At 32.7% G+C, this 14,881-nt stretch overlaps 1 protein-coding gene across 2 annotated transcripts in view; it reads left to right on the plus strand.

Annotated features, from left to right (window-relative positions):
- LNPK (lunapark, ER junction formation factor) overlaps positions 1 to 14,881 on the plus strand; it is an 84,278-nt gene that overhangs the window by 28,117 nt on the left and 41,280 nt on the right. For both annotated transcript variants that reach the window (XM_081241779.1, XM_081241780.1), the window contains exons 6-8: positions 1,715 to 1,755; positions 8,180 to 8,263; positions 8,346 to 8,397. In XM_081241779.1, the coding sequence (XP_081097905.1) occupies positions 1,715 to 1,755; positions 8,180 to 8,263; positions 8,346 to 8,397 (177 nt within the window). The remainder of the gene's footprint in view (positions 1 to 1,714; positions 1,756 to 8,179; positions 8,264 to 8,345; positions 8,398 to 14,881) is intronic.

The raw sequence follows: 14,881 nt of genomic DNA on the forward strand, positions 1-14,881 counted from the left end.
GCAGGGGAGGCGGGTTCGTGCCCCAGTCTGGGAGGATCCCGCATGCCGCGGAGCGGCTGGGCCCGTGGGCCATGGCCGCTGGGCCTGTGCATCCAGAGCCTGTGCTCCGCGGCGGGAGAGGCCGCAGCGGTGAGAGGCCCACATACCGCAAAAAAAAAAAAAAAAAAAAAAAATCCATTTAACTGGAAGTGATTAATTTGCAATGACATGATAAAAGGCAAATATCAAGAGAAGAATCTAAAGAATTTTATAAATGCCTTTCACACAATGAATATGCTCAATTAAAATCATGTGATTGTGGATTGATTTCAATATTTAGCAGCACGTATCTGTGTGAAAAAAATTTTTCAAAAAGAAAATGTGTGAAATTTCATTACAGATAAACTAACAGATTGACATATGTGATCAATTTTGAGGATGGGGGACACTAATTTTGAATCTCAATTAAGTGAAATGTTATCCCCCACCTACCCCTCCAGATTCCATTCTTTTCATTGGTAGACCTATGTTACAAAAAATTGAACTCAATTATTATTATATTTGAATTATGTCAATGAAAGTTTTGTGGAAATTTGTTTACTCCTTTAAAAGTGCTTACCTAATTTTGACTTTTGGCCCATAAAGCCTAAAATATTTACTGTCTGGCCCTTTATAGAAAAAGATTGCTGGTCTCTGCATTAAAGGTTAGATATTTGGCTTGGTCTTATCTAACTAAAGATGACTATTCTCTTTAAAGATGTCAGCAGTTTTTTTCCCCTTTGAGTAATAAGTCTGCTAGAACACTTTGAAAAAAATATATAGTAAAATCATCTTTTCATAAGTTTGTATTTCTTTGGATTTTTACGTAAATAGTATTATTTGAATTGGGTATTCAGATGTTTGCTACTCCAGAACTTCAAATAAAAGATAATAATTTTATTTGTAAATTTAATTAAACATTAAGAACAATTATTTAAATTCTACTTGGTAAAATGTTTAAATCAAGTTATAAGTCTTCTTTCCAGCTGGAATAGTATTCCTATTTATACTAGTTCAGTATTTCTAGAGAAAAACTAGAAATCTAAAATAAATTTATAAAGCAGATATTGACATTCATAAATTATATTCTTTGAAATGATTCTTTATGTTCCACCAGTGCAACCTAACTAAACAGGCAAATCTTGGAAAAGTTTAATTTTGAAAAGTAATTAGTATCCTCTTCCTTTCCAAGTCCCTCCTCAGGTATATAATACTATAGATTTTCAAAGGTTTTCTCTATTAGTGCTCAATATCTTGAAGATCAAATAACTTAATAAAATATGTACTTCTTTCTTCATAAATAAAGAGAACATTTTTATTACCAATGTATAAAAAGAGAATTGGTTTTAATTTTGTAAATTAACATGGGTGGGATGTTGAAAGGAAGGAGAAATAATAGTAATATTTCTGAAAACATTTAAAAAATATGTATCTTTTAAAATTTGGAAACGTGTTTTATTCTATGTAAAGTCCATTTTTTCCCCTCCTGAGCTTGTAATATATAATATAAGCAAACATATAAAATATATATGGGTAAAAATTGAGATGACTTCTGTCTGTACACATCTGTGAGAAATTCTAAAATGAGACTGTTTTCTTGCAGTTGCTTAATGTATATCATTTGACATGATTTTTTTTTTTGTATCTTAAATATCTTAATATCTGATTTAGTTTTGGTTTAAATCTTGTTTTCTAGATGAAGCATTGGATGATTTAAAATCCCAGAAGAAGAAAATAGTAAGTTAACTTTATTTAAGTTAATTTATATAAAAATAATAAATTAAGAACTGAATAATTAATGTTTATATGTTGTAAGTAATGACTCTCCAAGGAACAAGTATGCTTTTAGATAACAGTTTAATGGTGAAGCTAAGTTATGAATATTTTTGCTAGTTAATAACGATCGACAGGAAAAAGTAGTTAGGTGAACTTTTGAGAGCCTGAGTGTCTATGTCAATTGGAAGCTGAGAAGTAAGTAAATGAATCATTTTGGAGGATTAAATGAGGCAGAGTGGTAAAAAGGTGGGTATCCAGATTTATTATTAGGGCCAAAAAAAGACCAAACATCATATGTCAGTTCTCAGATTTTCTTGACATAATAAGGCGAGGAGAGAGGGAATCAAGAAGATTGGTTGTAAAAAACAAATTTAACATGCAAAAAAAAAAAAAAAAAAGCCGAAGAAAACTGGGGAGAGAGAAAGACAAAGTATTTTTTCTTTGGTTTCTTTCATTTTCTATCAGCAGTTCTGATCACATGGGTGTCTGTTGTGGGGCCAGTTAAATGCATCCTTCAGATGGGTTGGAAAGAGGAGGATCAAGAGAGAGGAAGGACTCTAGATGTTTAGAGGTTGATATGTAATAGTTTTTAATAAGTGGGTTGAACTTGGTGTTTGGCTTGAATTTACATATACTTCTTTCATATAATTATTTTTGAAGTATAAAAATGATAATTGATAGGAGTATCATGTTATATGGAAACTTAATGAAATTTAATCAGATGCAAAATCAATTTAATGTATTTTAGTCTAACATAATGAGTAACAATTATGGATGAAACTAATAAAAATTCTGAAGGTTAAGATTAATGTTAAAAATTGTTCTGTGAATTGGTAAGAAAAGACACTGGTCCTGAGGGATTTAAGTAACTGAAAAATAAAGAAACCTTAATTCTGAAAGGATTCCTTATCTTTTTTATTTGATGCCTCTTCAGTGTTCAGTGAGGTATTTATCAAAATTGCATTGATATTTTTGATGGTCCTAAATTGAAACGTAGAAATATTTCCATTGTATCTTACTATATTTCTGGCATTCTACACATTATGGAACAGCCAGAAATTCAAAGTGAGGAAATACTGATGGTTCTCAATAATATAGAAGTTGTGATATGATTGGTTTGGTTTGCTGGTGTGATAAAAAAAGAAGAGCTGGTAGTGTTGATCAGAGCCAAGCCTTGTACCAAAATGGAGAAATATTGATTAAAGTAGAAAAGACAAGGAGGAAGACAAAAGAAAAAAGAGAGAAAAAAAAAGAAGAAAATGAAAAAATTCTAAGTGATGAGAAGCTGATTCAATGTCAGTGGCATCACATGAACAGAAAACAGAATCTTAGAGAACATATGATTGGTGAAGAACTCTCAGTAGAGTAACAGAGCAGACTTAGAAAATTCTTTGACAGGGCAAACCAAGCTATTTACTTCTTTAATAGCCCTTGATGGAATCACAGCGTAAACGCTGCTCCATCTAGGTCTGACAGTTGGGAAGCTCAGTTCAAGGTTCAATAGTTTTGTATATCTAAATGGTTCATGAGACATCAATATTACAGAATACTTCAGTATGGCATTTCTCTTGCAGTGTATGATTAAAGAAAAATAAGTTGGCTGCTTTAACTCATTTTGTTAATTAGGGAACACAATTTGCATTGACTTGATTGTTTCTGGTTTCAGTACTGTTGCTGTTGGGAACTAGTCCCTTGCGTTTATTGCTCAAGCCCTTAACAGAGCTGCTTTGTTTGAGTAGTAGCGTTATACTTTGTTTAGAACAGTAGGTGTTAAGGGTGAATTTGTAAGCAGTACAATGCTAGCTAATGATTGTACTGGTAATGAGAGGAAAAAGAAGGGACATTACTTTTGAGCAAAAGCAAAATGTAATCAAAACTGATCTTGTTCCTTGATGTTTAACTCTACATTTATAGCTTTAAAAATGCCGGCAGGAAAAATAGCCATCAGTTTAAAAGTACCCAACTCCTAACCCTTCTCTTTCACTAAAAAAATGAATGTAAATTGTATTTACTACTTGAGGTGTTATTAAAGGTGGTTTCCTCAGGGATGCCTCTCTTTAATCTGGATAGATTTGTAATGTAATTTGTAATTTGTCAAAGTGTAATTTGTAACAATAAACATGAATTATCAATTGATTAAAAAGTTAAATTACTTAGAAAGGAAAATGAGTGACAACAATGTTTTAAATATTTTAAAACAATGTTTTAAATCTAAGAACTTAATGTAAGTATTTACTTACTAAAATAAAGCTAGGAATTAATCTTTAGTTACCTAAAAAACCTCCCAAGTCTGGTTGTGTACATTTTGCCACTCACATTTTTTTTTTTTAACTTTTAGTTTAAAAAATATCACTATTCAATAGATAATCGCTTTGTATCCATGAGCATCCCATCAAAACAGTTCAAAATCAAAATCCATCAAAACTCGAGTCAAAATGACCTCTTTAAGTGGCTTCATGAAAATGCTGTGCATTTTTCAGAATAGTACAGGTGTTTCTATGTGGTAATTCCTTACTGGCATTTCTCAGGCAATTTATATTTTTCCAAGTCCTGAGGAAAATCGGTTGAGAAATTGGGAACCTGGGAAAGAAGTATTATAATTCTCTGAGAATTAAAACTTAACAATCACTACAAATGTTACTGGTTCAAAATAATCCACTAGTGTCAGTTGAAAGCAAGAGCAGGAAATGCTGACATGCTGAGCTGTAGGTTAATGTGGACATTTCAGGCAACAGGACAGGAGCACATAGAGGAGAAGTGGCACAATCTAATTAGTCAGTCTTGCTTTTGTGGCCATAAGTCTGGTTTATGGGCCCTGTCTCTTATTAATGGTGACTTATTCTTACAAATAAATGTTAATAAGTTTATATATATAGAATACTCTATATAAAATCCTGTGAGTGATATTCCATGAAATAAATTTTGGAAGCAAAATAAGTCCTTAAATTGGCAATTTTAGCATGTGATTCTGTGTGGGGCTGTTAACCTCACTAGAAGTTTCATATGTTACATTTTTATATTACCCAGTAATATCTGCTGGTGTTTTCCAGTGTTTGAATATTCACTGTAGGCTACATACAGGTCTTTGTAAATACTTTTAACAGAAGAAATGCTGAGAGAGGTGTTACTGTTATTGTAGAATACTCCTATATGAAATCAGAAAATGATTTAAAATCTGAATTAGTAAAAACAATATTGATTTCAACAGCAAAACAAAATCAGATAAGCAGACAGTATTTTCATCATTTAAAAAATAAGAGTTTAAATAATGCAACATGTACCCTAAAGCTGTGAATTGAAGATTCTTTTAATAATTTGACCAAAGTCAGTACAAAACAGAAGACATTTTTCTACATCTGGAATATTTGTTATGAAACAAGGATCAAGAATATTGGATAGGGCAATTAATGCTTTGTGTGTTTTAAAATTTTATTTCAAGAGTTATAATTTAAATATTGTATAATTATCTTTCAAAATTAAAAAAATTGACATTTATTTTGTGTTAGTGTTCCCTTTTAGTATTCTCTATGATGAAATTCTATATCAGGTAGAAATAATTTTTATATGTTCTCAAAATATATAATATTGCCAAAATAATGTTGATTCATAATAAATAAGCAACCATGTGTTTATTATTCTCTTTTTAATTTTTATTTCTTTAATTTTAATTAATTTATTTTATTTTTAAATTTTTGGCTATGTTGGGTGTTCATTGCTGCACACTGGCTTTCTCTATATGCAGCAAGCAGGGCTACTCTTGTGGTGCGCGGGCTTCTCTTGTTGCAGAGCACGGGCTCTAGGCGCGCAGGCTTCAGTAGTTGCAGCATGCGGGCTCAGTAGTTGTGGCTTGCGGGCTCTAGAGCACAGGCTCAGTAGTTATGGTGCGTGGGCTTAGTTGCTTTGCGGCATGTGGGATCTTCCTGGGCCAGGGCTCGAACCTGTGTCCCCTGCATTGGCAGGTGGGTTCTTAACCACTGCACCACTAGGGAAGTCCCTATTATTCTCTTTTTTAAATAAAAAACTTTTAAACTTTTAGTATACTCATATCACAGAAAAACAATTCACTCTTTGTTACATCATTCATTATTATTTGAAATATGTAAAATATTAGGAAGAATACAGAGTAATTTGTAATTTAGGGAATTCTGAGAATTCAATTTCTCATTCCTGAATCCTGATATTAATACGGTGGGTATTTGAGAACACTGCTTGTTTCAGATCCACTCTGAATAACTGAGGTATCATTGAAGATTATGCGTTTTTGAGTTAGGTACTGTTATAGACTCTCCTACATTATTTAAATTGCATAACAGTGCTACGAGAAAGTGTTAATGTTTCTGCTCTAGAAAAGGAGAAACTGAGGCTAACAGACTTGCTCAGTCTCTCTACAGCTAATTAACAATGGAGATGTATTTTGAACCCAGATCTTTTCTGATGTCATGGTTTCAAGTTTGTATTCTTCCCACTGATCAGATGTCTCCCTATTTATAAAACAAATTATTCACTTAAAATGTAGTAGGAATATATGTATTAATTAAGCTATTACGTGAAAAAAGAATTTTTCAAAGTAAATGCAAAAGAAAAAGAGAATGGATTTGTATCTTTTGCTTTTTAAAATGTTTTTATTTAAGATACTTTACATGTACATAGACATAAACATGAATACTTGCTGAATGATATACTAGGAATGGCAATCGTTTAATAAAATGGCATTTTAGTTTTGAGTTTTGTGTATTGTTTTAAAGATCACAGTTGTATCTAATCTTTTTAAACCTACCAATAGTCTTACTTTAGAATTGTACTGTCCAAATAAGTAGCCACTAGACCCATGTAGCTTTTAAAGTTTACATTATTTAAAGTGGAATAAAAGTAGCTACAGCTGGGTTCCTCAGTTGCACAAGCAATATTTTAAGTGATCATTTATCACATATGGCATTGTAGCTACTCTCTTGTGCAGATATAAACCACTTCCATCATTACATGTAGTTCTATTGTTACAGCACTGGTCTGGACCATCAAAAATTAATTTGTAGAGATCAGGGATTCAGTTCTTTGCTATTTCATGTAGATTATGTTGATTTGAGGATAGATTCTATCATGCCCTCTCTCTGTCCCCATCCCAAGTTTTTCCCCAACCCTAAAGTAGTAATGTTACAAACATTTTCTTTACATCAGAAATTTAAACTTGCTTGTTGGAGAATTTATCATAATTTTGAAATAATTAGAAAAATATTTTAGTTTCACTAAACCAAGGTTAGTAAATCATTCATCTAAGCACTTCTTAATTGTTATATTGAGTTTTTAATGAGGAATCTATTAACTATTGTGGCAGCATATTTTAAATTGTATTTTAATTTGGTAAATGTTCTCTGCTTTGCATTTTAAAATAAATGTCCTTTGGAATAAACATGACATTTAATGAATCTAAGTGGCTCTCAGTGGTCACTGAGAAGGAAAAGGTCCTCTTCCAGGTTTTGCAAAAGCATTTTTATTGTATATATTAGCTATTTGTCATAACTATGACTGTCTTGTACTAAAGTTAAACTTTTTCTGATATTGGGCTGTAACTGCTGAAATGATACTTTACTAGTGATTACTTTTTAAATTAAACCCACATATTAAGCCATAAAGTGACTTGAGCACATTGTAAATAAAATTCTATAATAATGAAGTGCTTTAATTACAGTCCCTAGTGTGAGCATAGAACTCAGTAAAATCTTTACTTAAATTCTTATTATGTTCAGTTTTTTCCCTCTAAAGTTGTTTGAATCTAAGTAAAAAAGGGGGAACTTCAGCTTTTAAAGTCATTTGAGCAAATTCCATGAAAGAGCATGGCTGTTCTCCCAGTTAAGTGAGTTTTCACTGCATTTTGCAGCAAGCTAATTGCTTCTGCTAATAAATAATCTAAAATCGATGCTGACAGCAGTTAATTGGCACAGAGATTTTATTTTGTAAAGCTCTTGGCTAACAACCTTCTTTAAATTAATAGCATTAAGTGCTAGGAGGAAATAAATCTGAGGAATTGCCTGTCATTTGCTTGTCATGTCTAATAACTTCCAATAATGATGGCTGATAGATTTTTGCACATTCCATTATTGAAGTTGGTGCATGTAATTATTCTCCTCATTATATGTAAACAATTAGCAATATTTGGTATTTCCTTGCAGTAAAGCTGTTAAATACAAGTAACATATTAGAGGTTAGAAGCCATTTTAAAATCTGGATTTTAATTATTTGAATGTGGAAGTCTTTCATGCTATCTGGATATATTATGTGCTGTTTATTTTAAGCCTTGTACTTGAATACTTTTTGAATAGGACTTATAAAAGTAAGTAGTGTATGTGTGTTTTAAAATGTGAAAACTTGTGGAAATTTTTGTTTGCAGCTTGAAGAAGTCATGGAAAAAGAAACTTATAAAACGGCTAAATTAATTCTTGAAAGGTTTGATCCAGACTCAAAGAAAGCAAAGGTAAGGCTGTAATATCACTACTATTTTATTATAAATCGCACATTGTAGTAGGTCACTGTAATAACATTATTGTATTTGACAGGAGTTGGAGCCGCCATCTGCTGGAGCAACTATAACTGCAAGACCTGGACAAGGTAAATAACTTTGTAGAAACTCCTCCTGCTGTTGGAAAGATCCATATTTACCCAAGTGAGTTCAAAAGTGTGATAGAAGTGTGAAAAACTTATGTAGGATGCTTTTATGTTAATTTATATTTGGTAATTTGGGATATGACTTAAAATAGATGGCAATAAGTTTATTTCATTTTGATTTTATAGAAATATGTTGATGAGTAAAGATGTTATTATCTGTTGAGATTAAATATATAATTAGTTTTAATCTTTTGAAATTTAAGTGATTTCACCAATATTTTGTAAGGTTTTTTTCCCCCCTTCAAATAAGAGTCTCCTGGAATATCTGCTATTATGAAAATTCTTACATTTTTATGATTTATTTTTTGAGGAATTTAATGAAGATTTTTGTCAAACTTGAGTTCCTTCTAAAGTAACACTGTTAGAAAGAAAAAAATATATAATTTAGAAATGAGAAAAAAATTGAATTACTGCTATATAATAACATTAACTCTTTCTTTTTGAGGTTATATTGCCAGATTACTAGTGAAACCATTACTATTATGTTATTATTTTAAGTGGTCACATAAAGTATTCCCAAGACTGGCATGTGAAAAGATATTTTTGAGTTTGTATTGGCTTCCTTTTTTGTTCTCTTCTCTAGAGTATAATAAAATAACAGGCATACCTCAGATATTACAGGTTTTGTTCCAGACCACCCCAATAAAGTGAATATCTCAATAAAGTGAGTCACACACTTTTTGCTTTCCCAGTGTGTATTAAAGTTATGTTTACACTATACTGTAGTCTGTTAAGTGTGTAATAGCATTATATCTAAAAAAATGTACATACCTTAATTAAAAAATACTTTATTGCTAAAAAATGCTAACCATCATCTGACAATGCAGGGTTGCCATAAACCTTCAATTTGTAAAATTCATTTTGTGAAAAAACTCAGTATTCCCAAAGTACAGTAAAATGAAGCATAATAAAACGAGGTATTCCTGTAGTTTATAAGGCTTTTGTTGCTATATGGAATATACTATTACAAAAATTCAACTTCTACTCTTATAAATCATCGGAATTGGAGCCTGGTTTATAAAATTAGGGTGACATTTAGAACTTCAAGAAGTCAGTTCTTTTATAAATATCCACAAAGACCATGGGTACTAAATAAGCCATATAGTTTTAGGTATTCTAATTGGCGGAGGTATGTGGGAAGAATCCCACTGTTTTCTGTCTTTTATAAGTAGGATTCTGGTTTATAGAAATATTAGCCTGCTCTTTTGATAAATGTAAAACTCTATCAAAAATTATGTAAAAGTTTAAATATGATTAAAATAAATTAGTCGTAGAGAATTCCCTGGAGGTCCAGTGATTAGGACTCTGCCCTTCCAACTGCAGGGGGTGCGAGTTCAACCCCTGGTCAGAGAACTAAGATCCCACAAGCCACGCTGTGCTGCCGAAAAAAAGAAAATTAGTCATAGATACTTGCAATGTAACACCTACTTTCATAATCAGTTTAAATTTTTCTATAATTTATACTTCTTACTAGTAATTATAAATTTTTTTTTGGCCTGCAGGCCAAGTTTCTATACTTTTTACTTGTATGACTGGTAGTAACTTTTCAAAAGTGCTTCTTGAATAACCTTAGTGAATATATTTTTAAAATGTGATATTTTGCAGAAAGCTGTTGCTGTTACTTTAACAAAAATCTGTTCTCTCTTATTAAAAAAGAACAGATGTATGATGCCCTTTATTGACATTCTTAAGCATTTATTAATATTAGGCAACATTAGTTCCTTTAAGAATCTAAACTTACCTTTCCTTAGAAACTTTTGAAGCCCCAGTTTTTGTCTTCTGCTGTCATATTGTAACTATAGAAAAACCATTTCTGGTCTCTCTACTTTGGATTCCTGCAGCACTGCTTTTGGATATTCTTTTAGGGAGAATTAACATTTAGCTATAATATAAATGAATCATTCACTTCAAAGAATGTATGTATAGAGAGATGAATGTAATATGGTTTTTGACCTTAAGAAGCTTATAACCTATATATTTTTTTTTTTTGTGGTACACGGGCCTCGCACTCACTGTTGTGGCCTCTCCTATTGCGGAGCACAGGCTCCGGATGCACAGGCTCAGCGGCCATGGCCCACAGGCCCAGCCGCTCTGCGGCATGTGGGATCTTCCTGGACTGGGGCACGAACCTGTGTCCCCTGCATCGGCAGGCGGACTCTCAACCACTGCGCCACCAGGGAAGCCCTATAACCTATTTTTAAAAAATATTTCTTCTGAGGTACACTATTCTGATATTCCTAACTTTTCTGGGTCTGTAGATATTAATTGATATTTGGAATTTTTTCCCTATTTAAAAAAATTCTAAACTGTATCTCAACTTTATTCTACTTTTTGAGAATTATAGTTTAGTTCCTTGTTTAATTTGATCTTGTTATTATAGGTGACTTCGTCATATATTTTATTTATGTTTAAGTTCTGTGTTTCTGTGAGTTTAAAATTGTCTTTATTTCTTTGCTTTGGACCATTGTTAGTCCGTCAGTCCCTCCCTCCCTCCCTCCCTCCCTTCCTTCCTTCCTTCCTTCCTTCCTCCCTTTCTCCCCAACACCTTCTTCTCTCCCTCTCCCTTTCTTTCCTTTTTGTTTCTTTCACCTATTTCTGAACTTAAATAATAGAAAAGGGAAAAAAATACTAAAGGATGTATGTATATACGTATGTGGCTCTCCAAACTGAATTTCATTGTGGTGTCCTTATTTTACTAGCTCTCTTGCATGTTTTCTGAACCAGAACTTGGATTCAAGTGTAGTAAATACCTTTCTTTTATTTTTTATTATTTATGTGTAAATGATATATATTACACTAAGAATGATTATAAAATTTGAGAATAGTATTCTTTGATTTGCTTAGGTTTAGCACTAAAAAGAGTAAAATATTTACTGAACATAATACTAACCTGACTGCCAGCCTCTCATGCCCCCCCCCTGCCATTTTTTTATCTCTTGTGTTTTTCTTTATTTAAAAAAATTATTGAAGTATAGTTGACATACAATATTGGTTTCAGGTGTACAACATAGTGATTCAACATTTACATGCATTACAAAATGATCTCCACAAGAGGTATAGTAACCATTTGTCACCATAAAAAGTTATTATAATATTATTGACTATATTCCCCATGCTGTACACTATATTATATCCCCGTAACTTATTTATTGTGTCACTGGAAGTTTGTACCTTTTAATCCCCTTCATCTATTTCATCCATTCCCCAACTCCCCTCCCCTCTGGCAGCTACCAGTTTGTTCTCTGTATCTGTGAGTCTGTTTCTGTTTTGTTTTGTTTGTTCCTTTGTTTTGGTTTTTAGATTCCACATATAAGTGAAATCATTTGGTTTTTGTCTTTCTTTGCCTGACTTATTTCACTTAGCAAAAAATACCCCCTAGGTCCAACCATGTTGTTGCATATGGCAAGATTTCATTCTTTTTTATGGCTGAGTAATATTCCATTGTATACATTCCAATATTACATTGTATACATAAATACATACCACATCTTTACCTATTTATGGGTGGACACTTGCTATTGTAAATAATGCTGAAATGAACACAGGGGTGCATATATCTTTTCAAATTAGTATTTTTGTTTTCTTCAGATAGAAACCCAGGAGTGGAATAGCTGGATCTTCTGGTGGTTCTATTTTTATTATTTGAGCCAGCTCCATACTGTTTTCCATCGTGGCCACACCAATTTACATTCCAACCAACAATGTATGAGGGTTCCTTTTTTCTCCTTGCCAACACTTGTTATTTGTTGTCTTTTTGGTAATGGCCATTCAGGTGTGAGGTGATATCTCATCGTGATTTTGATTTGCATTTCCCTGATAGTTAGTAATATTGAGCATCTTTTCATGTGTCTGTTGGTCGTCTGTATGTCTTCTTTGGAAAAATGTCTATTCAAGTCCTCTGCCTATTGTTTAATCAGATTGCTTGGTTTTTTTGATATTGAGTCGTGTATGTTCTTTGGATATTTTGGATATTAACCCCTTATTCAATATATCATTTGCAAATATCTTTTCCCACTCAGTAGGTTGCCTTTGTGTTTTGTTGTTGGTTTCCTTCTCTGTGCAAAAGCTTTTTAGTTTGATTAGTCCCATTTGTTTATTCTTGCTTTTGTTTCTTTTGCCTGAGGAGATAGATCCAAAAAGACATTGCTAAGACTGATGTCAAGCATTTATTGCCTATGTTTTCTTCTAGGGGTTTTATAGTTTCAGGTTTTGCACTTAAGTCTCCCAACCACTGCGCCACCAGGGAAGCCCTGAGTTTATTTTTGTATATGGTATTTGATACTTTTGCATGTAGCTGTCCAATTTTCCCAACACTATTTATTGAAGAGACTGTCTTTCTCCACTTTATATTTTTGCCTCCTTTGTCATAGATTAATTGACTATAAACATGGGCTTATTTCTGGGCTCTGTTCTGTTCCATTGATTAATGTGACTGTTTTTGTGCTAGTACAATACTATTCTGATTACTATAGCTTTGTAGTATAGTTTGAACTCTGGGAGCACAGTAACTCTGGCTTTGTTCTTCTTTGGCTATCCGGAGTCTTTTGTGGTTCCTACCAGTTTTAGGATTATTTGTTCTAGTTCTGTGAAAAACGCCCTTGGTATTTTGATAGGGATTGCACTGAATTTGTAGATTGCTTCGGATAGTATGGACATTTTAACAGTATTAATTCTTTCAACCCATGATCATGGTATATCTTTCCATTTATTTGTGTCATTATCAATTCATTTCATCGGTGTCTTATAGTTTTCAGAGTATAGGTTTTTCACCTTCTTGGTTAAATTTATTCCTAACTATTTTATTCTTTTTGATGCAATTATACATGGGATTGTTTTCTCTTTTTTTTCCCTTTCTGCTAGTTATTAGTGAATAGAAATGAAACAGATTTCTATATATTAATTTTGTATCCTTCAACTTTCCTGAATTCATTAATGAGTTCTAAAAGTTTTTTGGTGATGTCTTTAGGGTTTTGTATATACAATATCATGTTATCTGCAAATAGTGACAGTGACTTCTTCCTTTCCAATCTGGATGCTTTTTTTTTTTTTTTTATACAGCAAGTCAGCAGAGCAACTGCTCCTAATCTCTTTATTTTTATTTATTATTATTTTTTTGAACTTTATTTTATTTATATTTTTATACAGCAGGTTCTTATTAGTCATCAATTTTATACACATCAGTGTATACTTGTCAATCCCAATCTCGCAATTCATCACTCCACCCCCCTCCCTCCGGCCACGTTCCCCCCTTGGTGTCCATACGTTTGTTCTCTGCATCTCTCTCTCAATTTCTGCCCTGCAAACCAGTTCATCTGTACCATTTTTCTAGGTTCCACATATATGTGTTAATATACAATATTTGTTTTTCTCTTTCTGACTTACTTCACTCTGTATGACAGTCTCTAGATCCATCCACGTCTCTACAAATGACCCAGTTTTTTTCCTTTTTATGGCTGAGTAATATTCCATTATATATATGTACCACATCTTCTTTATCCATTCTGTCGATGGGCATTTAGGTTGCTTCCATGTCCTGGCTATTTTAAATAGTGCTGCAGTGAACATTGGGGTGCATGTGTCTTTTTGAATTACTGTTTTCTCTGGGTATATGCCCAGTAGCGGGATTGCTGGGTCATATGGTAATTATATTTTTAGTTTTTTAAGGAACCTCCATACTGTTCTCCATAATGACTGTATCAATTTATATTGCCACCAACAGTGCAAGAGGGTTCCCTTTTCTCCACACCCTCTTCAGCATTTGTTGTTTGTAGATTTCCTGATGATGCCCATTCTAACAGGTGTGAGGTGATACCTCATTGTACTTTTGGTTTGCATTTCTCTAATAATTAGTGATGTTGAGCACCTTTTCATGTGCTTCTTGGCCATCTGTATGTCTTCTTTGGAGAAATGTCTATTTAGGTCTTCTGCCCATTTTTTGATTGGGTTGTTTGTCTTTTTAATATTGAGCTGCATGAGCTGTTTATATATTTTGGATATTAATCCTTTGTCAGTTGCTTCATTTGCAAATATTTTCTCCGATTCTGAGGGTTGTCTTTTCGTCGTGTTTGTAGCTTCCTTTGCTGTGTAAAAACGTTTTAAGTTTCATTAGGTCCCATTTGTTTATTTTTGTTTTTATTTCCATTACTCTAGGAGGTGGATCAGAAAAGATCTTGCTGTGATTTATGTCAAAGAGTGTTCTTCCTATGTTTTCCTATAAGAGTTTTATACTGTCCAGTCTTACATTAAGCTCTCTAATCCATTTTGAGTTTATTTTTGTATATGATGTTGAGGAGTGTTCTAATTTCATTCTTTTATATATAGCTGTCCAGTTTTCCCAGCACCACTTATTGAAGAGACTGTCTTTTCTCCATTGTATATTCTTGCCTCCTTTATCAAAAATAAGGTGACCATATGTGCGTGGGTTTAT

This window comes from Mesoplodon bidens (genome assembly GCF_964165515.1).
Source record: "Mesoplodon bidens genome assembly, chromosome: 8".
Lineage (NCBI taxonomy): Eukaryota > Metazoa > Chordata > Mammalia > Artiodactyla > Ziphiidae > Mesoplodon > Mesoplodon bidens.